The sequence below is a fragment of the Hoplias malabaricus genome, chromosome X2 (genome assembly GCF_029633855.1).
Source record: "Hoplias malabaricus isolate fHopMal1 chromosome X2, fHopMal1.hap1, whole genome shotgun sequence".
Taxonomy (NCBI): domain Eukaryota; kingdom Metazoa; phylum Chordata; class Actinopteri; order Characiformes; family Erythrinidae; genus Hoplias; species Hoplias malabaricus.
Window position 1 is genome coordinate 18143889 of NC_089819.1, and position 26078 is coordinate 18169966.

A 26078-nucleotide genomic window follows, 5' to 3' on the forward strand; every position below is an offset into this window, starting at 1 on the left:
ATACAGTTTTCAGCAGTCTACTCATACGCAATTTTGATTTTGGAGAACTGCATATAGAATCATTATTAGTGGTGGTAGTATTGACTGGCAAGCATGTTACAGGAGAACGGTGGCCTAGAATTTAGATATAATATCTGAATTCTTTTTTTAAAAATTTAAAAATTGCTGCTTCACATTTTTCCTTAAAAGTCTATGTTGATTAATATATTAAATTGCATATTAATATTAAATATGTTTTATTTTCTGAGTACTGACTACACCAACACTGGTGGTAGTATGACAACTAGCTAAATTACTTTAAGGTGAACAAAGGTATGACTGAGAGAAGACTGAGCAAATGGGATTAAATGCCTGGGTGGTGTGAGAACTTTGTTACAGGGTGGAAAATTAGAGCTACATCTGTGAGAACTGTAAGACCCTGACAATTACAGATAATAAACAATGTTCAATTAAAAAAAATATTCTGTGCAAAATCCATTCATAAACAAATTTTTAAAAATTATCTGAATAATGTAAATTATATCTAAATTCATGAATGAAATTATCTCAATCTTTTCTAAAGAACCTAATATTTTCCCAAATATTGACTGATGGTGTTCCCTAACTTCGCACATTTTTTTCCAAAATGTTCAATAATCACTGTTGTGCATTAAAAAAAGTGCAGAAGTATTTTCTCTGTAGAGGTTGTGTGATTTTTTCCACATACAACAATCTAATTAATACCCATTTCATCTAGGTCTGTCCAAAGTTGTGCATATGACCATATCTGTCCCAGTGCCTGTATTGATGTTCAAGGCAGGTTATATAGATGCAGGCTATTCATGAATTTATTCTGCACATCTTCAATATCATCCGTGGTTTCAATGGGCACACTGGGTAAGGGCCTGTAGGGTGAATAAGGGCTCTCTTCATAATGATACTCGTAATCTCCGTGTAGAGTGTTCCCGAAGCCCCCCACAGCTCCATGCAGAGGCTCATAGACATTGAGGTAGGGGTTGCTGTGCGGTGGCTGCAGAAAAGGAATCTGCTGAAGCAGCAGCCTCTCAGCTCCTGGGCTGGGGCTAGGGCTGCTGCAGGGGCTATGAGGCATGAGGCAAGTCTGCTGGCAGCTGTTTCTCCTGGTGGGCCGGTGTAGATCCAGCTTGGCTATAAGAGGCTTCCCAATATCCACCTCCTTGGTCCACTGGACCTGCTCTTCCAGAGATGTAAATTCAGCCTGCAGACAGACAGTGAAAACCAGATTCTCCTGTGGAGTGGAGAAGGTGAATGAGAAACAGCAGTCTAGAGAATGAATACATAGTTTTTGTTCTTATTTAATTTCTGGATTTGCATTTGCAAATTCTGTATATATTTATACTTGTACTAGAATAGTTAATTGTGGTTCTGGTAAAATTTGATATTTGAAGTTGCACTGAATCACTTCCTAATGAACAAACTGAAGTCTACATTTTGCATCCTTTTCTATTATTACGTTTGAGCCTGTTTTCACAGTAGCAACAATCTACTGAAGTCATACTAAAAGGCCATTACTAATGTTAATAAATAGGACCCTGTAAAGATAGACTCAGACAAAATATAACCTTAATTGGCCGGTATAGTGTTCCTCTACACGTCTGAATCTGGCATCCTCTACATCTCACCCTTAAGCACTACCAAAATAACCAGAATGAATCATTTTCATCTTCAGGCCTAATACATGAGTATTAGAGTCCTACTTTGAGTTTCTGTAGAGAGCTGAGTCTGGTGTAGAGGCAGTGCTGGGGTAGGCTGCCTGAGAGCAAGTAGCTCCCTGTCTCTTCCGGAGTCTCTTTATTCATCACTTTAGGGTCCAGATCCTGCAGGAACAGGTCAACAGAAAATCTTAAATCTGTCCATTCTAAACAAGAATGAATACACCTCCGGTCATATGCAAATGTTTTAGTATTTACTGTTCCTCAAAGCACTGACAGAAATTAAGGGAAAAAAAGGAGGACTAGTTTTGAAAAGACTTCTTTAAACATAACTTGGCAATAATGATTAAAAATAGCATCTTTAGAGACTTACAGAGAGGTTGATGAGATGAGCTTGGCAGGTAGACATTTCCTCTGGCTTCTTCACAATGTTAGTGTAAATGATCAGAACATTGGAGAACTCTGCCGCAAAGCCCATCTTTATCTGCACGCCACAGTCAAAGTCCAGAGTCATGCTTTCTGGCAGCTCTGGAACACAATTAATAACCAAAAGTTTCATCATTCTATGTAATGCGTTACAAATTTGCACACAGAAATGATTTTCAATAACATGACTATGTGAGAAACAGCATTTAAAAACTACTGGAGGCACAATGCATAGAACACTTTAGTTTTTTCTTGTTCCCAAAACACCTAATCGAGCATTAATACGCCCTTGAAAAACCTAAAGTATATTTGGAAACCCTGTTCAACTAAAATGTTTTCCTTAAGGGTATTAGCATTACCATGTGCTTTAGCCCAAAGCAGGTTGTGTGCCTGGGCCACGTCGGAACAGTCTCCAGGCAAGATGGGATCGGTCAGGGAGCGCCTCTCTGATAAACTGCTGCGGATCTCAAGAGCCTGCTTCCCTTTAGTAGGATCAAACTGGCCCATATCTACAACATGACATAACACAGAACAAGAAGATTAAAGTATGAGTGTTCATGGTTGTGCAGTTCACCCAACTCTTCGTAGTATTACAACATATCATCTAATGGCAACAAGATACTTGCTTATAATTTTGTGATAATATGCTTTAGCATGAGAAAATATTGTAGCTAATCCAACACCACTAACGAATCAATATATGGATGAAGGTCTTTCTTTATCAGTGAGGGTATTATTAGCTTGTATGTGCCTGTAAGTTGCTAATCCCAAATTAAAATGTTCGTCTGCATTTTGTTTTAAATTTTTTTATTTTTTAGATCTTTTCAGCACAGCAAATTTTCTTTAAATTTGCAAACATTTTGCAAATCTTCTGCTAAAGTTTAGAAACACACTGAAGATAAGACGAGCTCACCACACCTTCTGCCACTCTGTCCAGCAGCACAGTAATCTTTTCATCCTCCAGGAGGCGCCCTTTCAGAAACTTGATGAATACACCATTGGTGAGTCCACTGGAGCTCAATTCAAAAGCTTCAGCATCTTGACAGCTTAAAAAAGACCGTGACCGAATTATTTGGAAGGTTACATATATTGTTATTGATCGTGTGCAAAAGATATATGTATGAAATTAAAGTTTTTAACCATAGCACTTACGTGGCGTATCCGAACACAATGTTGGCTGTGACTTTAAGCATGACATTTCGCATGTCCTTATCATGAAAATTTCTGAAAAATAAAAACATTGATAAGAAAATGCATATAGTAAATGGGTAAAAGGTAAAACATGTACATTTCCATGTAAAAATAAGTGTGAATTAATTAAGTTTTTTTTCTTTTGACATTTTTTCACTTTAACAAAATATGCACTTGAAACATTTGCTTACGACTAAACTATGGAAAGTCCTTAGATGTGATTCATAGTTCCCGTCACCTTTTACGATCTGATTATACTGACCACAAATAAATAAACTGAGAGGGCTAGATGAACTAGTCTATAGGTCTAAAAATATATTTTGAACTGTCCCAAATAGAGCACATGTATGTCTTTAAATCTAGCAGCTTTTAAAGACTAAATATGTTTTTCTGAGCGTACCTTTTCCTACACATATCAAGCAGAAAGACGTTGAGGCCAGTCTCTTTTTCCTGCATCAGTTTCAGAATACTCTGCACACATAAGCAATTAGCCGAGCGGTAGGGGTTTGGAGCATCTACCGGCACCATGAAGCTGTTACCAAAGTTCTCATACCCATGACCAGCATAGTACAACAAGCCTATAGAGAGGAACATATTTCCACAGTCAGAAAAATTGAGTAAACAGAGGAAGGTATGTGAGCAATCTCATAAACATACATAAACATTTTGGTGCTAGGAGTGGACAATATGGCAACAAAAAATTTGCAAATGAATCAATTAAAACAAATATCAAAATAAGGTATGCATAATATAGGGTTGGGCAGCTTAAAATTATAATTACTCCTGAGGTTGTTTGCAGAGCAGAGTTTAATTGCTCATGTTTCTGTCTTACTGCGAGGAAATAAAACAGAAGGTAGCATCTCTGTTGCAGTGTTTTTGACTCACTGCAGTTATAATCTGCTTGTTACATTTCGTTAATTTATTGGATAGACATGGAACATTAATTTGTCACATTTTTATATCGTTTTCAAAAACAGGAAACTTTTGCCAGTATCAAGATATACAGCATTTAACATCTAACTCTAATGCTATGTGGTGTAATTTATCATGATAACATATCACATAGCCCTTCTGAGTTCTCCCTTATATAAACCTTCATTACCATAAACGCCTTTGTGCAACAGAGAGAGAAATTCCTCCACTGCATTGCGCATCTCTGACTCAGTCAGGTCCAGCAGTGAGACCACTTTAAAGTTCAGCTGCCGAAGTAGATTTGTGAGGTCATACACGTCCACCATAGGTGCCTTCAGCTGAGGATGGTTCTGATACGACATGTTCCCAATGAGGAGGGCCACTTTGTCTGTAGCTGTGGGGATATTATGGTATTAAAACATAAACATGCTAAAAGATTATTTTTCATTAAGGCAAAGCCAAAGTTTTCACTGAAGCAAATCACCAATTCTATGAACCACAAAGAAAGTTCAGTTCCTCTACTGTCCCCAAGAGGAAATTGGTTTTGCAGCCAGGTACACTAAACTTATGATTACTTTCCAATGAACAATGTGTCTCCATTTTGGTAGATTTTTCATTTACTAAATTAGTTGAACACAGCAGCGGTCCTTCACACTGTGTGAAAATCTCATGATGAAATGGACCAATAGAAATTACTTTAAAATTTGGAAAAAAATATTTTTACATTGACTTCCACTGAAAATTAAAATAGTGTTTTTTCTTCTCTGGTAAATTTACTACTTTGAAGATACATGATTTAATTGGACTGTGGAAATATACAAAAGTAAAAACACACAAACAACATCCCCAGGCAGAAAAAAGTGTGCAAAAAATATGTATTTCATAAATGTAATAACCCTTTAACCTTAGGTTTAAAAAATAGATTACATCTATTGTTGTTAACCACTGGAAACCTAAATCTAAATGTGTGTGTTAACAGAATATTTAGCCTGGTAAATGTCAGTGAATAACTTATAAGGCAGGCCTATAAGATACATTGTATTAAAAAGTTATACATTATTTTGAAATGCAAATGTCACAAACGTAGAACTATAGTTTTGAGTATTGCTTTTATACATTACTCACCATAAGGCTTTTCCAGACTGTTAACTGAAAAGGAAACCCACAGAACCACAATTACCAAGAACATTAAAGACTAAAAAAAACACTTGAGGAACACAAATGTATGTTTAGGGGAGAAAACACTTACTCTGTCCAAAGGCAAGAAAGTCATCTGGCAAAACAAGAAATATGAATGAAAAATCTGAAATGACTACACAATTCTTTAAAATGTAAAGCAAAGGATGTCATTGGACAGAACTGAGAGAAAGACATGATTGGTACCTGTAATTTAGTAGAAGACCACACAAACAAGGCCACACAAATCTGAATACTTGTTTATGACAAATGCCTACTCCATAGATAAAAATATGAATGCACAAACAGACACAAGCTCACAGCTCTACTGACCATGAAGGAGCACTTTATAGTTCTACAATTACAGACGATAGTTCATCTGTTGCTTTGTTTGTCCCCTTTCACCCTTCTTTCAATCGTCTGGACCTCCACAGAGCAAGTATGAAATGGGTGGTGCATCATTCTCTGTAGTGACACTGATGTGGTGATGGTGTGTTATTGTGTATTGCACTGATATGAGTGGATCAGACACAGCTGTGCTACTAAGGTTTATAAACACTGACAGCAAATGTACTGGCACAATACACAGCAACTCTTATGAGAGTCCTGACCACTGAGGAACATGGTGAAATGGGGCTAACAACGTAAGCTACAGGGGGACTAGAGTCTGTAGTTGTATAACTACAAAGTGCTCCTGTATGGTCAATGAAACTGAGAGAATGGATAGTGAGTGTAGAAACCAGGAAGTGGTTGTAATGTTAAGGAGTGGTTAAAAATACCTGAAGGTGATCTATCATATGTTTTGGAGCAAAACACTTCATATATTATGCACCAGCTCATGCATCAAATGTCTGTTTATAAATCCAAACCACACTGCTACAGGTGACCAATGGATTTCTACCTACATTTTGTAACTACAAATTACAAATCCCCAAAAGTAAAAATGTATAAATATTGTTAAACAAGTATCACATTTGCACTACCTTTTAGTTAAGAGTTAATACAATATAAAAAATAATAATTAACTAAATTGTGTGAACATAAAGAAAGAACCATATTCCAGCATAAATTGAAGCAAGCACACCATGTCTTTTAGTACATGCACAAATGAGAGTATCTCACCACCATATCCTGTTTTGCAGTAACTCAGATCTACAGTGTGGTCTTACAGTTACCTCCTTTGAGGCAGTCAGCAAAACGCTACGTAAGATTTATGATGAGCAGGTGAAAACCAGTGTAAAATAGGGAAACCATGTATGTTTAAAGCACGTATTAAGAAGACGTTGATTCAAATTTGGATGCATATAGTGATTATCTGAAAGTCAAAGCCCAAAGTTCCCAGATCAGCAAGAAGAAGGGCACTGTGTCTTAGTGAATACCTTCAGAACATTCTGTTGCCCCTGAAAACTTGAAGGATGTCCTTGGCCCTTTTGTTTCAAATTGAGAACAGTTACCTTAAAGCTGAACTCTATATACAGTACAATTATACAAAAGGTACAGCTGTATGATAGCACACATTGTCTTCTGTACAACACTTTGAATAATTTATGTTGAACTGTGTTTTCCCTGAAATTATTTGAATTAATTTGATGAATTTAATGTGTATTAGTTTCCACTTTAATTTCAACAATATACATCAAAACAATTGGTGCCAAAACTTGTGTCAAGTTTAATTTGCGTTTATATCAAGTACATTGTGTATTTTGTGCCATGGAAAAAGGCAGCTTACATACCTACGAGTATGGCAACTTCATTACTCCACGTTCGCTCATTGTTGGAGGAAATTTCACAGCGATATCTTCCCTGGTGCTCCAGCGACACATATGAGATCTAATTTAACCAAAAAAAGTTCAGTCTTGTTAACACCTTACTCTTAAAGATAGACATCACTTGATGCTAAAAGGAGTGTTCAAATCAAATCTAATTTATTTGTATAGCACTTTTTACAACTGACTTTGTCACAAAGCAGCTTCACAGGACAGATCACTAAGCAGAAGCTGGTGACATGAGGATATTATATCATTATGTGTTATATATTATAAATATCATCATCTCACATCTTAGTTCTAAAAAAATCCTGAACATAATCTAGTAGCAGATCTGTTACTAGTAGCATAAATGGCCAGGACCCTACAGCAGTGGATCTATTACAACTTCATTAAACTTAGGAATAGTTGGCCATGCAGATCATAAGCATGAGGGTTACAAACAATAACATATAGTACAATAACACTAATCATATTCAATTAGCAAGAGGCTTGAATTTTAACATGGGGTTAAGATTTTGCCCTAACTTCTGACTGTGTGATTGTTTGTATCTTGATGATGCTGGAAAACCAAATTAGGATAAGTGGTGCTGATTTCTGGATGTTGTACTGTGTAATATTTGAAATGCTGAATTAAACTTGTACTCATTTTGCTACAGTGTGGTGCATTGTGTCTGTTGCAGCTTAAGAACTTTAAACCACCACTCTGTATTCTCTGTTCCTTCTCTTACAGTGAACTTCCTCTTGGTGGCATTCTTGAGAGGAACCCCGTTTCTGTACCACTGGAAGTGGGGCAGAGGTTTTCCCACAGCTCCACATTCCAGATACAGAGCATCTCCCACTACCAGTGACTGAGGTTTAGGCTGAATTACAACCCTCAGCCGTCCCTCGGAAGGAAGAGACATCAACCCTGTGTAGCATGAAAAAATGAAACAGTCACTTTGAAACAGTGACAATCTGATTAACATGCTCTGCATCTGCACCAATATTAGTCTTAATAAATGGACCAGAGGTCAATCAGATATGATCAGTCAACATATGATAATGTTTATTGGCTGTGGTCATTATAAAGTTGTAAAAAAAATCTAAAACAGCTTTAACAATACATAGTCATAAAAATGAGTATTATCCTTTTTATTATAGAGCATTAGCCTTTAATATGCATTTAAGTACACTCCCCTTAACTTCCTTATATTTTAATTCTTATATTTCATATATTATCACATATATATGCACTAATATATGCACTAATTTCTTATATTATGCACTTATATATCACAGTACAAATCACTCCAAAACACTAACTTTAAAGGAAAGGGGAAAAAAGCTTCTTAACTTTCAAAGTGTAAAGATTGTATTAAGTAATTTTGGAGCATTTTGAACACAAGGTGAAGGACAGTTGTTCACTTGATATGATGTAGTACACTAAAAAAATGATGATTATTTATTAAATATCTTCTACTTAAAATCATTTAGTAACTACAATGAAACTAACATGCATGTAATTAACAGGTGAGGAACCCAACTGTGGCCCAAATATAGACCCTTTGACCTTAAAGTTTGCAAACACACCCTTTCTAAGCAAAGTAAAGAAATGTCTCACCATATGATGGTATAACATCAAGGACGTCCACCTGTGCCCACTGGCTAAAATCAAATGATTCACCACAGTTCACTCTACAGATATAGAATCCAGCATCTTGGAGCTGGACAGGACTCAGAAGAAGGTCTGGAGAAAAACTGCCAGGAACCTGAGGGAGAGCACTAAACTGGTAAATTTACAATCTGATTAAAAATGAATGGTTTATAGTAAATATGACCAAAACAGTCCACAGAAACCTACCTCTTCTTTTGCTTTGAACCACTGGTATTGTACAGTAGAGGTTCCAGCAGCGTAGCAGCTGAGTCGAACACTGTGACCAGCAATTACTGCCACTGACTGAGGCTGGACCAGGATCTGAATCCCTATTAATGATAATTGAAGAAAAAACCTTTGAGTAGCGCTGCACTTAGATTGAATTAAATATGTAGATGTAATTATTTTATTTCTAGTATCATTTTAATAACTGTCCTTTTTTATAAATCTTTTATTGCCTTTTATTTTCTTTTAAATTTTACTGAATAGCTTTTAATCATTTGTATTTTTTAATTGTTTTTTTCTTTTACTCTTTAAATTCTACTGTAATTTTTCTGTATCGCTCTGTAAAGCACTTTGAATTGGCATTGTGTACGAAAGGTGCTCTTTAAATAAACTTGCCTTGCCTTTATGACAAAATATGAGATATAATGTTTTTTTCCAGGACTTTACCTCATTCAGCTGTTTAAAAAATGTATCTCACAACATCAACTGCTAATGTGTCAAACCAGGGACAGCAGTCTACCTGATTTAAGGCACTGAATGGCTTCAGTGTGTCCCATTATCTTCAGAAACTCAAGCAGATTCGACAAGGTACAGCCACGATCTCCCATCAGCCTCAGCAGAGTCCGAGAGGGACTGCCTTCCACCTCCAACACCTTCAGAGAGCACATCTCCATATCGTCCAAACTGAGAGAGAGAAAGAGAGAATGAATGATTTAAATTCAAATGTCTAACACTGATTTAAAACCTGCCAGCACCATGTGGTTGAAACATTGGTCAGTATGAGATTTTACCTCACTTTAAAGCGCCGGTCAGTGTTGACAGTCTCTCCGAGTTTTCTCCATCCTTTATTGTTGGCCTTGTCCAGACACTCACAGAGTCTTCTGAGCACAGACTCCTTCAGAAAATTAATGTTTAGGGAGCTGTCGTGCGAGTCCTGAGACATAGTGTGGACTATGATGAATGTAGGTCAGTCTGGTAGAAAGCTTTTCCCAGGAGGAGTCGTTTACCTGCGGAACAGTCACGGTTAGCCACTCTACAAAAAAAGGCACCTAGACCATGTTCTAGTCTCTCTGAAACAACTACGAGAAGTTGTTGGGCTTATTTTGAAGCTAGAGAGGGAATGTATTAAAAGATAAATGAAGAAATCCGAGTTCAGCTCAAACCCCCCTTCAGGGAGATTTTGAACAGACTCTAGATGAAAGCTCTTACCTCTGAGCTAATCACAGAAGCAGAAGCAAACGCCAAGTCGAGACATTGTTGTAGTTTACTCGCGCAGGCAGATGCGGGGAAATCCACCTCATCTCACAACATGTCTACGTCTCACACTTCACTTCCTGATGTATTTGTGTGTGCGCGCGCCCAACGAAGGTGTGCTATTCTGAGACGTTTGTACTTGTATCGCTATCCTTGTGAGGACATGATATCTTGTTGGAAAACGAGGGGTTTTTGTTGGCCCTCGCTTGACAACACAGTGTTCCCATTACAGACTGAAAAAAACGAGAGAACATTTTGGTTTAGGTGAGGTATTATTCGGCTGCTGAAATGTGTAAGTGTAAGTTCTCAGAAGAACGATGAGAGACTGTGTGTGTATGTGTTGTTATGACAGTACATTTATAACAAAAGTCACTGCTCTCTTCCCCAAACAACTTCCTGCCAAATAGGAATCACAGGCACTAATCAAACAAACAGTGGAGCGTCTTTTGTCTGGAGGTTTTTGTTTTCCACCCGTCTTCAGAAAAGCCCCGCCCCATGTGATACGATTGGATGTTTCTGTCATTACAGGTATTAGTTGATAGTTAATAGTTGAGGGAAACTACATTTTATGAATACTTTTTATGAAAACTTTAAGACTGGTTGCCTTTTTTCTAAATTTACTGATAATCACCGTGGTGACCTGGACTTGCAATTGCAACTTATTTTTAAGAAATTATTACAAATATATATTAAAATAATAAATTGTCTCTCATGATTTCAGTGGGATCACCCATTTTTAAATGGGTCTTTTAATGTGTCCAATTGTTAAAGGCTAAGCACCACTTAATGGACCTCCATGAATATTTCACTGACATATATAAGTATTAATTAAAATGAAAATAGCAGCTTAATTTGCATTAAAACTGACAATTTTATTAAATTGACGGAAAAACCCGAGCTCGCTACGGAAATGTTTGAACGCAACCGTGACGTCACTGGTGGACAACGTATACAGAGGCTCTTGAACACCTTTCGTTGGTGTCCTTACATGCCCATATTGTTGGAAAAGCGCCAGTGAAATGAGCTACAGATAACGGAGTGAGCGGATGGTCCTTTCCAAAGTGCCCGTTTGAAGTTGACAAATTTAGTCCATTTTCTGGATATTTTGGGATCTTTGGGCCATTTGTGCACAGATGTCCCACTGTACATTGAATTATTGCAGCCGAAAACAACAAACCTTTTCGTCATTTTGTATTAAATTAAGAGCGACTTCTAGAGTTGTTGTCCACCATCTACGTCACAGGCGAGACGCCTATTAGAGTTTCCGAACACCGTTGGGGGGGGGGGGGGGGGGGGACCAATGGTATTTTAAACTTTATTCCTTGAATTAGTCAGAAATAACATGTTTTCTCACTATCAATTAACACAAGTTAAGAACTCAAAATCCACTGTATTTATTTGTTTGACACTTTCATAGAGCTGGTGCTTAGCCTTTAAGGAGTAGTCCCGGCAGAGGGCGGGGTTGGTCGGAAAACGGGTGGAAAATAAAACACCTTTTGTACCTCTGCGTGTGTGTGTGTTGTGCTCGACTTCCTCCTTGTGTATGCTGATGCGTGCAGCGCCTCCTGGTTTCTGCAGCGGGATTGTGTTGTTGACGGAGCTCGGGTTTATATTGAGGAGCTACAGGTGCTCATTCACACTCCCGGGATTTCGCATTGGATTCACAGAGAAGGTAATGTGCGTTGCATTCTATTTAACCCAATGTGATGAAGTGTTTAGGCAGCTCCTTTATTTTTTCTTTTACCCATTATCTTAACAACTTGAATGTGACATATGTACTGTGAATAATGTAGTAGGTTAAACATAGGCTAGGAGCACATTCTAAATAAGCAAAACAAAGCCAATACTGCGTGTTGGTGTATGTAATATCTTATTATTGGTGACACACAACAGGGTGCGCTACAACTTCTACATTTCTATAAGAAAATTTATTAATGAGTAAAAGTTCTAATCAAATGTTGCTGTGAAATATCGGTCTGATAAAGCTAGATCTGATCTTTCTGACTCTGACATCGTGTACAAATGTTTATCAGATTCATATCATAGTGGACCAATATGTGATTTTTATTACTGTAGTTCTACAGTGCAGAATTAGCCCTACATTTTATTTTGTAATCATTTTCCAGGTAACTGTAGCCCAATTTGCATACCTAGATGTTCATTGGTAAAGTCTAACTCATTGTCCAATCTCTCAGCCCCACTGAACATAAAGTGGCACTATGTAGTTCTACAATTAAAGACGTGTTTTTTTTCTTTGGTTGCTGTAAGTGCATCAGGCACAAAAACTGTCCACAGTATTAGACACACATACCATCCACCTTGTAGATATAAAGTCAGAGAAATAAGCTCATCTGTCACTCACAGGTTTTGTGGCTCGTAGCCTGTTATGCTGTTGGTTGAATATTTTTTATTGGTGGACTCTTCTACATCCAATAGTGAAACTCAGCACTGCTGTGTCTGATACACTCATACCAGAACACACACTAACACACCACCACATCAGTGTCATACCTGCTCTGTGGTGTTGTTCTGGTGGTCCTGAACATTGAATAGCAGAGTGAAAGGGTGCAAATAAAATATACAGAGCAACAGATTGACTTCAGTCTGTAATTTTAGAACTACAAAGTGCTCCTGCCTTGACAGTTGGGTTGAGAGAATGGACAGTGTGTGCAGGCACAAGGACGTGGTCATAATGTTGTGGCTGAATAACACTTATATATTCAGTTATGCACATATATATGTATGCATGTGTGACATAGGACCTGCCCTCACAGTAACTAAGACAATGTTAACCACCGGGGGGAAGGTTACTCCCTTGTGGCAGATTTAAGGACTGAATAAGGACATTTAGCTACTTTGATTCCACTACAGACACAAACAGTGGGTCTCTATTTGTGTTATTAACCTCTTTTGTGGAGGACATCTTAAGGTTAGTGTTGCTGTCTTGTCTCAGACACAAGTGATCCACTGCTTGATTACGACTCTGGCTGTCAGCCTTCTTTTAGCAGCCACGCTGTTGTAAATTATTAGAGCTAAGCAATGGTAAATAATTAATACCTTTTAAAAGATGAATGCTCATTCACACATTCAATTAAAGGAGAGAGGTGACAGAAGAGCAGAGGGTGTGCATTTGTGTCTATGGTTGTGAGAGAGAGATGGTATTTCTATGTCTATGGTAGACAGAGAGAGAGAGAAAGAGAAATATAGGTTAGCATAAATTTGTTGTGTAAATGATTCTTGATGTCAGTGGTTAGTTGGCAGTAAGGCTTCAGACTTAGAACTCAGCGTATACATGAGCAAACACATTATGGAAAATATAAGGATGCATAAAGAATACTTGCTTGGGGCAGTCTCCTCTAGTTAAAAATTGGACCGTGATCATTTTCATTTCCATGCTGTCCCACTTCAGACAAATGTAGTCCATTTATATCAAAGTCGTATACGGTTGCGTTACATTTAAGCCTCATTAGCTACTGGATGAAACTAAAGAAATGAAGAATAAAGATTTGGACACCAAGCCTCCTTTGACTGATGGCCTACATCGTGTTAAAGAGAAAATGGTGTATATTTCATCTTATGATGAACCACTCCTGTAAACTGTGGTCACTAAAACATGCCACAGTTTTATTACCTTTTGGGCTCAGAATAGAAAGCCAATATCACTGAATGTTTCTGAGCAATGTGCTAAATTAAACCTGGACTTTAGCCTACTTCCTCCTTACAATAAACACATATTATTGACAATGTAGAATAGATGTAGCCATTTATTTAGGACTGCAGAGAGTTCAGCAAACTCTTTTTGGAGACACGTATTCATGTGATGTTTGTTGTCCCCGCTAATTAAGTGATCATGAAGTGCGTTATCAATCTTTTCTCATTTCCTCCAACTCAGTTTTCCAGACTGGGTTACTAGCCTAAGCTACATTTTCACAGCTCAAAAGAAATAGGGAACAAGATATATTTTTTGGCTTTATATATATATATATATATATATATATATATATATATATATATATATATATATATAGGCTTTTATGAGATGAAAATAACTGAAAACCATGAAAGACATGCTTTCTTTCTAGATGGTAATTGTCCATCCTCTGTAGGGCAGCTGGATTATTCAGTAACTTTCCATTAGACGCTATACCTCTGGGCTCTCCACGCCCAGTTATCTCGTCTGAGTGACTTCTAATATACAACACCCTTGTACCTTTCCACAGGCTCAGATATAGTACACTCAGTTTGCTCTCTGTCTCCAAAGAAGCTTCATGAGATCACTGTAATTTTCATGCTCGCACAATCATTGAATTCTTTTGTCAATTCAACAGCTTTTACCAAATCCAGATACTGTGTTGACTGTAAGAAGGTCAAAATCCAATTTTAAAATGTTTTTGAGAGCTGTTTGAATAATGAAGTTTATTTAAAACAATCAAATTTAAATTATTAATTGTTGGGCAATATCTTGAGGAGATTAAATGAGGTAAGGTCATTCACTTCCACAAAGAATGAGAATGTCAAAGAAAAACCTGAAAACCATGCAACGGGTTTTCTCCCACTGTGAGAAGACCTGAAAGATGATATGGAAGAAATGATATGTAACTTATATGAAACTGTTGCAGAGAAAATAAAATAGACAAAAATAAAATGTAAAATCAAAAGAGAAAATGACATCCACTTCTAAGACTGAACTTTTGATATGTGGATGATTATTCCTTACTAGTGAAAATAATTGCATAATAAAATAAAGGATGACAAATTTAGTTGTGGAGGCTTCTGTGTTTAACTATTTTTTTTGTTTATTTTTTTCCTGATGTTGAAAATTACTGACTTGTAATTTATTTACTGTTTTGGCCTGTGATTCTGCCCACTGTCCAATCCCCTGTAAAAATTCCACACACAGGTTGCCAGGTATGACACACAATAGTAGACAAATACATCATTGGAAGCAAGCAAGCAAAGGCAGATAATGTTAGATCCTACTGGATTCATTAATCTCCACAACCAGAGATGGGAGTAAAATGAGAGTAAATATTGATGTATTTAAAAGATGGAGACAGCATAGAGCCCATCAGGAATACAAAATGGATGCAGAGATAGCTAATTTTCTTCGGAACTGGTAAACATGTAATTTGTGAAAAGCTGTAAATGTACAATGTGTAAATTTCATCATTTGTGTGCTTTAATCAAAGGAAATGAGGAATAATTGCAGGATAAATGGCAGTCAGCTCCATGGTTTGTGTGTTTTAAATAAAATAAATGTTTGTTAAATGAAGAAAGTGAGAAAAAACACAGGATAAAAATATGTAAACTCTGTAGTTATTGTGTTTTAAATTAAGAAATAAAGTAAGTGTGGAATAAGACTTGTTTTCAAAAGCTAACTTCCGGCTCGCACAGTCAGCTATTTAAGGTAGAACTGTGTAAATAGGTTGATTATGGTATATTATTTTTAGCAATGAAACTCTGAAGTTCTTGAACTCATCTTGCACTCATTTGTTTAGGGTCAGTTTTCCTCAATCTGGCAACCCATGTGAGGTTTACATCTGGGAGGGGGTAGAGGGCTGTTAGCTCTTTTTCAGTTTTCTAGCCAAATAATGTTACTGTAACTACACAGATAATCAACATAACATTATGACCACCTCCTTGCTTCTACTCTCACTGTCCATTCTCTCAGCTCCACTGACCATACAGGTACACTTTGTAGCTCTACAATTACAGACTGTAGTCCTTCTGTTGCTCTGCATAAATTGCTAGCTTCCTATCACCCTGTTCTTCAATGTCAGGACCTCCACAGAGCAGGGTGGTGGATCATTCTCAGCGCTGCAGTGACAATGGCGTGGTGATTTTATGTTAGTGTGTATTGCACTGATACAAGTGGATGAGACATAGCAGGGCTGCTTGCGTTTTTAAAATCCTTCAGTGTCACTAATGGATTGAGACTAGTCCATCAACCAAAAGTGTCCAACCTACAGCGTCCTGTGTCACTGATGAAGGACTAGAGGACAACCAACACAAACTGTGCAGCAACAGATGAGGTACTGTCTCTGACTTTAGATCTACAAGGAAATTGGATGTAGATGTGTCTAACTGTGTTTACAGTATGTGGACACAGTTTTAAAAAACTTGAGCAGCATTGCTGTGTCTGATCCACTTGCACCAGCGCAACACACACTAACACATAGCCCCTTGTCTGTGTCACTGCAGCACTCTGTGGGGGCCCTGACCAATGCAGAACGAGGTAAAAGGGAGCAAACAAAGTATGCAGAGCAAGAGATGGATTACAGTCTGTAATTGTAAAACTACAAAGTATTCCTTTGTGGCCAATGGAGCTGAGAGAATGGACAGTGATAATGTTATGGTTAATCAGATTTTATATATCTAAAATATTAACAACATTACTCTGTTTATTTGATCATTACTCTCAATCAAGCGCATGTTTGTGGCTTATTTCCACACACATTAAAAGGTAGTTGTTTTTACACATACTAAGTGCTTGTTTTCCACTATTAGACTGATGTTTGGTGTCAAAACAGTGGTACAGCTGCTGATGTGCTCTGTGTAGACTCCTCCTCAACTCAAGTGAGTGGATGCATCCCATCAGGGGCTGAGAAAACATGTGGGGGCACGTCATATTAGCCCTCACTGTGGCCATTCTATTACCCTGGATTCTTCCCTGCAAAGGTGAGTGCCAAATTTTTAACTTCCATGAGAGATTTTGTTGTGTCAATACTGATAATGACTGAGAGACAGAATAAAACTTAGGGAACAGAACTGGGGCTTGTATTCACAAGTTTTAAGGACTGACCTCAGGACTGATGGTCATAGGAACTGATTCTAGACCAGAACCCTACTCTAGAGGCTTGTGAATACAACCCCTGAAATATAAAAATGCAGCAACTAAAATGCTTTATTTTTTAAAATATTTTGAACAGTGAGATTTTTATCATCACATTTCAAATTTAAACCCACCATAATTTCACTATATAAACTTTTGTAGCTCAGCAATCTGTGACAAAATATTTGCTACAAAACCCAGCAAATATTTTAACACAGTCTTAAAATCAAATTTACATCCGGAGAAATGTGTTTCTGGCAACAACCTGACTGATTTGAATGGAAACCTCAAACCTGTATTTATGAGGCATTAAGCTGTTTTTTCACAGCTGTTTAAAACTCCAGCTTAATATTGACACTAAGACTTTTATTCAAATGGTTTTGATATCAAACACTATTATTTTTACATTAAGTTACTTAATCATTTGTTGACATAGTAACAAATAAATTAGAAAAAAAAAAAACGTAAAATTTGGTGGTGGCTTGTTCACCTGCTGGCCACATTTGTGGATCAGGCTGCATTTGTATTTGGAATGGGTGAAATGTGAAAGGAAAGTCTCAAAAATCCAAAATCCCGTGAGAGGAAATGAACAAATGTACATCACAAAAAACATGAGTGACTTGATCCACAAATGCAGATTCTACAATTTACAAATAAATTTTACATTTGAGACTTCAACTTTACAAATATTTGCAATGTAAATTTAAACAAATGTATTTATTAAAGTATAAAATTGTGATATATCTATGAAAACCAAAAATACGTATTTATGAATGTAATTGTATTTGTATAAATTGCAGCCCGTGAGACACAGATTGGGATGTATTCATTTGTGAATGTTGAAACATATTTGTGACTTTGTAAAGTATTTTGAGACTAATCTCTCTCCATACTAAAGAGCCTTTGCTTAAGGCATCCAACCCCCAGCTGCCCCCAGGCGTTGTGGCTGGCTGCCCAACACTCCAGGTGTGTGTGCATAAATGGCTCAATAATATGTGTCTGTGTATGTTTGCATTCACTGCCAATAATGGGTTAAATGCAGTGTATACATATCCTCAAGGGGATTAAAAAGTATCACTTCTTCTGTGAGCTCAATGGTTTCTAAAAACTACTACTAGTAAATATATATGTAAGATTTACTAGTATTTAAATATTGGACATAAATCAGGAAAGATAATAAAAGCCATTCTGTTGACGACAAAAAAAAAAAAAAAAAAAACTTTGACCAGACGTATTCTGTTGACTTTTTATTTTTTTTTGGTTGCATTCATAGAATGTTCTTTGGTGTAACACTGTAAAGCCCACTTTTCGGTATCATTTACTAAACAGTAGACACTGGCTCTAGGGCTTAAACAATATCTTGACTAAATAAAACTTAAAATGTTATTAAACTTCACACCTTGTTTCGCTTCTCAAAGGTAAAATATTTGTACCTCAGTCACTAATGTAATTGATGGTGCCTTTAGGATTCATACAGTAACAGTGCAATATATTGGATTTCATAGGTCAGTCTGCACCTGGACGACCCAAAATCACCAACTGTCGCTCTCCTGAAAAGGAAACCTTCACATGTTGGTGGGAGCCAGGGCACTCTGGAGGTCTGCCCACTACCCACCAGCTCTTCTACAGGAAAGAGAGGCAAGTGAGTTTAGTTTTAACTTTCACCCAGATGCTCAAGGCCTAGTCTGCTTCTTAATGATTTACCACTGTGTCCCACCACTCTGGTGGTCTGAAAAATTTTCATATTGTCTACGGTTCCATGTTTTATCTGAACCATAAATACTGGTTGTTGTTTGTGATCAGCACGGCAATATTGATTCTTTAAACATGGGTTGTGAAGTTATTACCACTTGTGGTAAACCATGGAAACACTGTGGAGACATATGGGGAAAAACATGGCAATTCTTATTGGGATTCTTATTTTAGCCAGATTATTTTAGCTTATTATATTTGTTTTTGCAGATCTGAGAAGGTGTTGGAATGTCCAGACTACCACAGTGCAGGGAACAATTCTTGTTTCTTTGGCAAAGCCCACACGTCTATCTGGGTTATTTACAATATTACAGTAATAGCCACTAATGCTTACGGCAGTACTTTTTCTGAATCTGTGGAGGTGGACGTCATGGATATTGGTAAGTCCTCTTTTTTTAGCTTGTATTATTGTAAACATTTCATGATTTTTAATTATAGTATGTCACAGTTGAATCTCATTGTGAAACATTGCACTTCTGTGGTCAGCCGTCAGTGAGCAATGAGGCCTGAAAGGAAGGGGTGGCACCTCCCTACTGTGAAAAAAATCTCACTTCTCCACAGAAATGTTCTTTTTGTAGCAGTTTTTGTGACATCAGAAAATCATGAACACAGCTTACACAATCAAATATGCATTTGAACTCAAATTACACGACCCACTAATGAAAACAGAACCCAAAATTAAGGAACTTTTAATATTTTGACATTTCAGTTTAAACAATTGAATTATCTTTAAATTGCATTCACCTTTAATACTAAAAGTAGTAATAATAATAGAAACATATTCCATTCTGGTTTCTGGAAAATACAGTGCTCACAGCAGGACAGCTGGTGGTAGAGAACAGTGAAGGGGACTGTACTACAGATAATGGGTAATAAAACATTAGCCCTGTATCACATGTCCTGTGCCAGCTGCTGTGTGTGGCTCTCCGATAGTGAGGCATAAGACATGCTTTTAGAGGCCATCCACCAATCTAATTGATGAATGAAGGAAAATTTTTTTCTAAGGAATCCTCCATTTAAAGGTTCATTTAGGAACACAATGTGGCTCTGTTTTTTCATCATTCAACATTTTTGTAACTTTATTACTAGGAGTATATTTCTGACTTCAAATACAGTAAGTTCCATAGAAAGTATTGGATTAGCCACCACACAGTGCAAAGTAATATCAGGTGTAGCATTGAGATTATTCTACTCCTGTAGAAATAAATGTATGAGCCATGTCAATGTAAGGATAGAAGAGAGAGTAAGTCCTGCACAGCACCCACAAAAGACACACAGTAGTCTTGTCTTTAAAACCACTAGTCACCAGCCAGATGACTTAGATGCATTGAATGGCTTGGAAACACCTGAGTTCAAGTTCATTTTACCTGCTCCAGAGTTTGGTACCCAAACATTCTCTGAACAAAATGTATGTGCACAAGAGACAAAAAAAGCAGGTTAAATAGTTCCAATATATTTACTTTTAAAAAGTCCAAACCATGAATCATATACCTTTCTCCGTACGTGTTCTCCGTGTCCTTTTTATGCCTGTATGGGGTATTTGGTTGGATGAACTTCATCTGATGCAATCAGTTAAATGATGTTGGGGTATGTGAAATACATGCATGGTGAGTCAGACGTCACAGGACACACTTTTGTTTCAGAAATGAAAGGGAAATTTACATATTGCAATACCCCAGCAAGTAATCTTTTAGGCTATGTCTGGAACATTGGCAGCCATCTTGAAAGCTGCCATATCGGATCAAGGGCAAGTTATTCTAATGCAAATATATGGTGACCAGACGTCCTCTTTTACCCAGACATGTCCTCTTTTTTAGACTTAAAAAAATGTCCGGGCGGAATTTCACAAACGTCCGGGATTTTGTTTTTCTAGAGCTTACATAGAATTTCGAGAAGTTTCGTTCACAAACTAGTCCCGCCGTCCCCTACTCCAATTGGTTCGCTTGAGTGAGAAGGGGGCATGGTGAAGTAGCCTAAAGTCTTCGGATTGGACGGTCTGACTGTAGAGCTACCGTTATTGGTCGATGACCTTCTCTGTAAACATTTAATTGGTCAGTCTGCACGTCAGTAGTCGTCCACTTTTTCACCTCTTTGTCCTCTTTTTAACCATCTCAGATCTGGTCACCCTATGCAAATGTGGTCATGTAGCATATCAAAGAAGACAAGAATTGTCTCTGAAATGGATTGCAGTCAGATTTGCAATATCTCTTGTGGTTAAATAGTTATCAACACAAAGTTCAAAACTTTTGTTGTTCATTACAGGCTTGTTACAGGCTCGACCAGACCCTAAATGCTCAGCACCATCTTCGGTCAAAACGGATGGGAACAGTGTTTCCTGTAGCTGTGTCAGGTAGAGCTGAGCATTTAAGGTCTGGTCAAGCTTGTTTTGTTTCTGAAATATAAGGGTGTCCTGCCACTTTTGACTCACCCTGTAGAATAAAAACCAAATTACACTATAAATATTGAAAAATAAGCAAATCATTATTAGTGGTCATACCCAAGTTAATCAAGTGTTAAAAAATAAACGAATATATATTTATTATTATAAGTATTATTTATCAGCTGTTGACATGTATCTTCAGTTCAGCCGCACTCTCCAGAGAACGTGACTTTAAGTGTGGTGGGAGCAGAGGACAACGCTTATACTCTGGTGCAGTGGGAAGCCCCGCATGACACGGACACTCGTTCAGGATGGGTAACCCTCAAATACCAAGTACGAGTGAAGCTGGAGAACAGCAGACAGGAGCAGGCCAGTGAGTGGGAGGTAAGCTCCACATTGTTTGAATCTCAGTTCAGTGCTGCTTTTTTGACGTGAATGTAATGACATACACTGTTGCTAAATCTCTCTCTAATGGCATTGCAGTTTTTTCTTTGCATGCTAAGGGCCTCATTGAACTGTCTTGTTTCTTACTCACTCCCTCACATTAAACAATGAACTTCTACAAAGGTCACAATTCAGTGCTTTCCATCCTTGTTTTAAGACAAATTAAAATATATTTTATGCTCTACAACTTGTTCAACAAACAAAAGCAGGTGTATTGGTGGCACAGCTTAAGCGTAAGGTTCATGTTGTGATCATAGGTGTACAGTGCTGGCAAACAGAAGGAGCTGAGCATTTACAGTCCACAACCTGGAGGAAAGTATGCTGTACAAGTGCGCTGTAGACTAGACGAAGGCAGGTGGAGTGAATGGAGTCCACCCACATTTATCCAAATCCCAAACAGTAAGATTTTCTACATTTCAACTTTTATCAGATCTTTTTGTATTAGATACATCTCAAAGGATATGGAGAATATTCCTCAGTCTGACAAACACACCTTCAGCCAGTGTAAACAATAAAAGCCTAGAATAAACTTTTTCAAGATGTCTGCTGTCTGACCTGAGGCTTTCAACTGATCCCATTTCACACAACTTTTTTTATTACCTTTCCAAGTTGAAAAAAAAGAGAATGCTGTGAATGTTCAAGCTCATACACTGTCAGAAAATTTGTCACTGTGGTGGTACATAGTTGTACCTTTAATTAGGGAACATAATTGTACCTTATTTTATTTTCTTTCCTTCTTGCAGGGTACCAAAAAGAGCATTCATTTGTGATCTTCATAGCCACTGTCAGTGCCATCATTTTCCTCATCACTGTCGGAATACTAGCAATCAAAATAAAACAGTAAGTTTGTTATGCTTTTTTACCCCAAACATTACAAACATGAACATTAATTTTGAGCTTGTTTGTTGATCTACAAGCATATCTTTTATTCTTAGTAATGATTCATGAGCCTTTAAATCCCAGCTAGAACGTTACTTCCACAGTGTTCCTAAAAAAGCCTTAGCTTACCTTTCTTGAGTAAAATACTGTGTCAGTTTTAGACAGGGGCTGTAAAATTTGAGTTTTAATGTTTAAAACGAATAGCTGTACTTACCTGAAGTGTGGCAAACCGACCAGGTATGTTTACTCACTCTGCAATTCTGACCTTGGTTTCCAAGGTCAAATAGTGAAAGTCCCCTGTTGGTGTTTTCTAAAACCCCCACTTTGTTTGACAATACAATCTTAAAGGGAAACACATCAATAGAAAAATAAAGCTATTTTTTTCTATTTCCACTAAATAGTATATTTCAAATGATTTTTAAATATTTTTCAAAATATAAGCCCTGTGGCAATAATTCAAAACTACCAAAGCAAAGCAATGTACCCAGACCTGTCTTGGTTGATCAACCACACTTGGAATAAGTGGGAAATCATGTAAATGTCTGGTGAAAATATTCATTTAAGTTAATATTTTGTCTTTTCTCTCCTTCAGTGTTAAGCATTGCTTACTGCCCCCTGTTCCAGGGCCAAAGATCAAAGGCCTTGATGCCCATCTGTTGAAGGTACTGCAAAATATCCACATTATACACAGTAACTGCACTTTAGTTACAGTTTGATTTCTAAAACCATTTTGATAATGTTTTTGATAAAACCACTCAGAATAATAAAATACTTCAGAAGACTAAAGTATAAAGTCTATGAAGATTATAAAACTGATAGCTGAGTTGTAAAAACTGATCTTACCTGATGCACACTGCAGTTGTATTCTGTATTAAAACTCACTTGAGGTGTTCTTGAAATAAACACTGCGCAATATGTAAACAAAAACAGAACTCAATGATATGCAAATCATTTGAAATATGGACTTTGTATTATTTTTTTCTTTGTAATGCTACAAAAAAAAGTAAATGACAACAGGACAGAGTAATTGTGACTCAGAAGTAAAAAAGTGGGGAGGGGTTCAATTCTGCAGGCAAACAGTGAAGCAATATTCATCTATAGTACATAATATCATTAAAAGATTCAGAAAGTCCAGAGAAATTTCCAAATGTAAGAGACAAGACCCAAAATCAATCTTAGCTGGCTGTGGCCTTCAAGCCCTCAAATGGCACTAAATTAAAAACAGAAGAATTTCTGTTTTCTGGTTTTGAAATCGGGGCGGCACGGTGGTTGCAGTCACACAGCTCCAGGGGCCTGGAGGTTGTGGGTTCAATTCCCGCTCCGGGTGACTGTCTGTGAGGAGTTGGTGTGTTCTCCCTGTGTCTGCGTGGGTTTCCTCCGGGTGCTCCGGTTTCCTCCCACAGTCCAAAAACACACATTGGTAGGTGGATTGGCAACTCAAAAGTGACCGTATGTGTGAATGTGTGTGTTGCCCTGTGAAGGACTGGCGCCCCCTCCAGGGTGTATTCCCACCTTGCGCCCAGTGATTCCAGGTAGGCTCTGGACCCACCACGACCCTGAACTGGATAAGCGCTTACACACAATGAACACGCAAAGAAGCAATTCCCAAAACCATTTTCTGTCTATACAGTTCTTTACAGGACAGTAACAAGCAATAATGGGGTAAAAATTCACTTTCACAAGTACAGCAAACTGGTCTCTTACTTCCCAAACATTTACATTGTTGTTAAAGAAGAGGTGATGCAACACAGTTGTAAACATACACCTGTGCTAACGTTTTTGGAAGGTGTTGAGTTCATCAAATACAAAATAGAAAATTGTTTTTTACAAACAAACTTTCTCAGTTTCAACATTAGAAATATTGTCTTTGTACTACGTACAATTACATAGTGTTTAAATTATTTGCATACAATTGTAGTTTGTTTTTATTTACATTTTACTGTTTTCCAATGTATAAATGTGTTTAAAATGAAATTTTGCCAAAAAAGACCTTTTATAAAGGATTTCATTTATACCTCAACCACAGATTTATGTTGAAAACATTTTAGTGGGGTTTATGCACATTGTTTCACATTGGACATCATTTTATGCAGTTTGTCTGACATGATAATTTTGACTGTGAAAACATGAAAGTAATACAACTTCATTCACTCTCTTGTTTATCATGCTTTTTTTGTGTGTGCATTATTCACAGACAAAGTCAGAAGATCTATTCAAAGTGCTGACCATGCAAGCCTTTCCTCCAGCTCCCGAATGCCCTGATGAAGTGGATTATCTGGTGGTAGTGGACGAAGGGGATGGCAAATCAGCTCAGGAGCATCAAAAGAAAGACCAGGTTTCTTCAGACATTGAAAATGGAGTAGACTGTAGCAGCCTATCCACAGAGAATCTAAACAGTGTTCAGAGTGACAGATGGATAAGAACAGTTACTCCATATCAGGAGTGTGATCCTGAATCTACACCTGGAATATTAAGAGGCAACCACTCTTCCCAGTTAAATAACCAACAAGCACACCTCCTCAGCACACATGAAATACCACTGCAGGCACTAGACCCTGACCAAGAAGGTTCTCTTATCACATCTGTTAAAGAAATGTTTAAAAACCCTCAGAGCAGCCGTCCTAACCTTAAGCAGAACAATAACAGCAGCAATCTGAATGGATTAATGGAGTATGTTGACAAGGAAACACATCATGGTAAACATAATCTCACAACAGAAGATGGAGAAGACTACAGCAAAGTGAGTGGGGTTTATAGTGACATGATGCTTGTTCTTCAAAAACACAGCAATCTCAATCTTAAAGAGACAGCCTGTGATGATCACCACAAAAAAATAATGGGTGCCAAAACGTCCCCAGCTAAAGATATTGCAAAAGCTCAAGAGGACTATGTAGACACCGGGGTTTAACTGAATCAGGATCCTGCCAGAACCCACATCAGTCCATCCGTAAAACACATCCGGATCCATATCAACCCTTGTGCCCTTGCTGGATGACGGCACCTTTACCTCCACATTTACAAATTAAGCCCTGGTAGACACTATGTAATGACAGCAATTGTTAAGCATTCATTCATTATCTGTAAGCGCTTATCCAGTTCAGCGTCACGGTGGGTCTGGAGCCTACCCGGAACCATTGAGCGCAAGGCAGGAATACACCCTGGAGGTGTACTGCGCCAGTCCTTCACAGGGCAACACACACACATTCACTCACACACTTACACCTATGAACACTTTTGAGTCGCCAATCCACCTACCAACGTGGGTTTGGACTGTGGGAGGAAACCCACACAGACACAGGGAGAACACAACAAACTCCTCACAGTCACCCGGAGCGGGACTCGAACCCACAAACTCCAGGCCCCTGGAGCTATGTGACTGTGACACTACCTGCTGCACCACCATGCCACACCTTTGGTGAAATTCCTGATGTTAATTATAAAAAAATAAAAAATCATTTTTATCATAAGCTATAGGAAGCTTTTTCATTTTTCTCTACAGAAATTATCTGTGCACTTGATCATTTAAATACAAAAA

General features: G+C 37.6%; 2 protein-coding genes across 4 annotated transcripts; one reads left to right on the forward strand and one right to left on the reverse strand.

The window, feature by feature from the left end:
- Positions 1-104: 104 nt before the first annotated feature.
- LOC136676720 (mucosa-associated lymphoid tissue lymphoma translocation protein 1-like) lies at positions 105-10385 on the reverse strand. 2 transcript variants are annotated; one of them, XM_066653908.1, is made up of 18 exons: positions 10212-10385; positions 9794-10009; positions 9523-9686; positions 8985-9106; positions 8745-8892; positions 7873-8051; positions 7109-7205; positions 6755-6802; positions 5449-5472; positions 5325-5348; positions 4390-4593; positions 3688-3865; positions 3249-3320; positions 3015-3142; positions 2456-2605; positions 2044-2198; positions 1716-1835; positions 105-1246 (listed from the first exon to the last, which is right to left on the reverse strand). In XM_066653908.1, the coding sequence occupies exons 2-18, from the start codon at positions 9943-9945 to the stop codon at positions 791-793; spliced, it is 2421 nt and encodes an 806-aa protein (XP_066510005.1). In that variant the 5' UTR covers positions 9946-10009; positions 10212-10385; the 3' UTR covers positions 105-790. The 2 variants fall into 2 exon arrangements, with proteins under 2 accessions (XP_066510005.1, XP_066510006.1); XM_066653909.1 differs by lacking the exon at positions 6755-6802.
- Positions 10386-11797: 1412 nt separating this feature from the next.
- On the forward strand, positions 11798-25963 carry LOC136676722 (prolactin receptor-like). Of its 2 annotated transcripts, XM_066653910.1 has the most exons (10): positions 11798-11928; positions 16764-16934; positions 17987-18054; positions 18594-18730; positions 19051-19220; positions 21423-21604; positions 21922-22063; positions 22408-22504; positions 23136-23205; positions 24738-25963. In XM_066653910.1, the coding sequence occupies exons 2-10, from the start codon at positions 16868-16870 to the stop codon at positions 25449-25451; spliced, it is 1647 nt and encodes a 548-aa protein (XP_066510007.1). In that variant the 5' UTR covers positions 11798-11928; positions 16764-16867; the 3' UTR covers positions 25452-25963. The 2 variants fall into 2 exon arrangements, with proteins under 2 accessions (XP_066510007.1, XP_066510008.1); XM_066653911.1 differs by lacking the exon at positions 17987-18054 and having other exon boundaries at positions 18594-18726.
- Positions 25964-26078: the final 115 nt, after the last annotated feature.

Bases quoted from the DNA above. Each gene is read 5' to 3' on its own strand.
- LOC136676722 (XM_066653910.1), top strand. From the start codon at position 16,868: ATGTGGGGGCACGTCATATTAGCCCTCACTGTGGCCATTCTATTACCC. The intron at 19,221-21,422 runs GTAAGTCCTCTT...ATGTATCTTCAG, and splicing joins GGTGGACGTCATGGATATTG to TTCAGCCGCACTCTCCAGAG. The intron at 21,605-21,921 runs GTAAGCTCCACA...TTGTGATCATAG, and splicing joins AGCAGGCCAGTGAGTGGGAG to GTGTACAGTGCTGGCAAACA.
- LOC136676720 (XM_066653908.1), bottom strand. From the start codon at position 9,945: ATGTCTCAGGACTCGCACGACAGCTCCCTAAACATTAATTTTCTGAAG. The intron at 3,866-4,389 runs GTAATGAAGGTT...TCCTCTCTATAG, and splicing joins GTTGCACAAAGGCGTTTATG to GCTTGTTGTACTATGCTGGT. The intron at 2,199-2,455 runs GTAATGCTAATA...ATTGTGTTCCAG, and splicing joins GCTTTGGGCTAAAGCACATG to AGCTGCCAGAAAGCATGACT.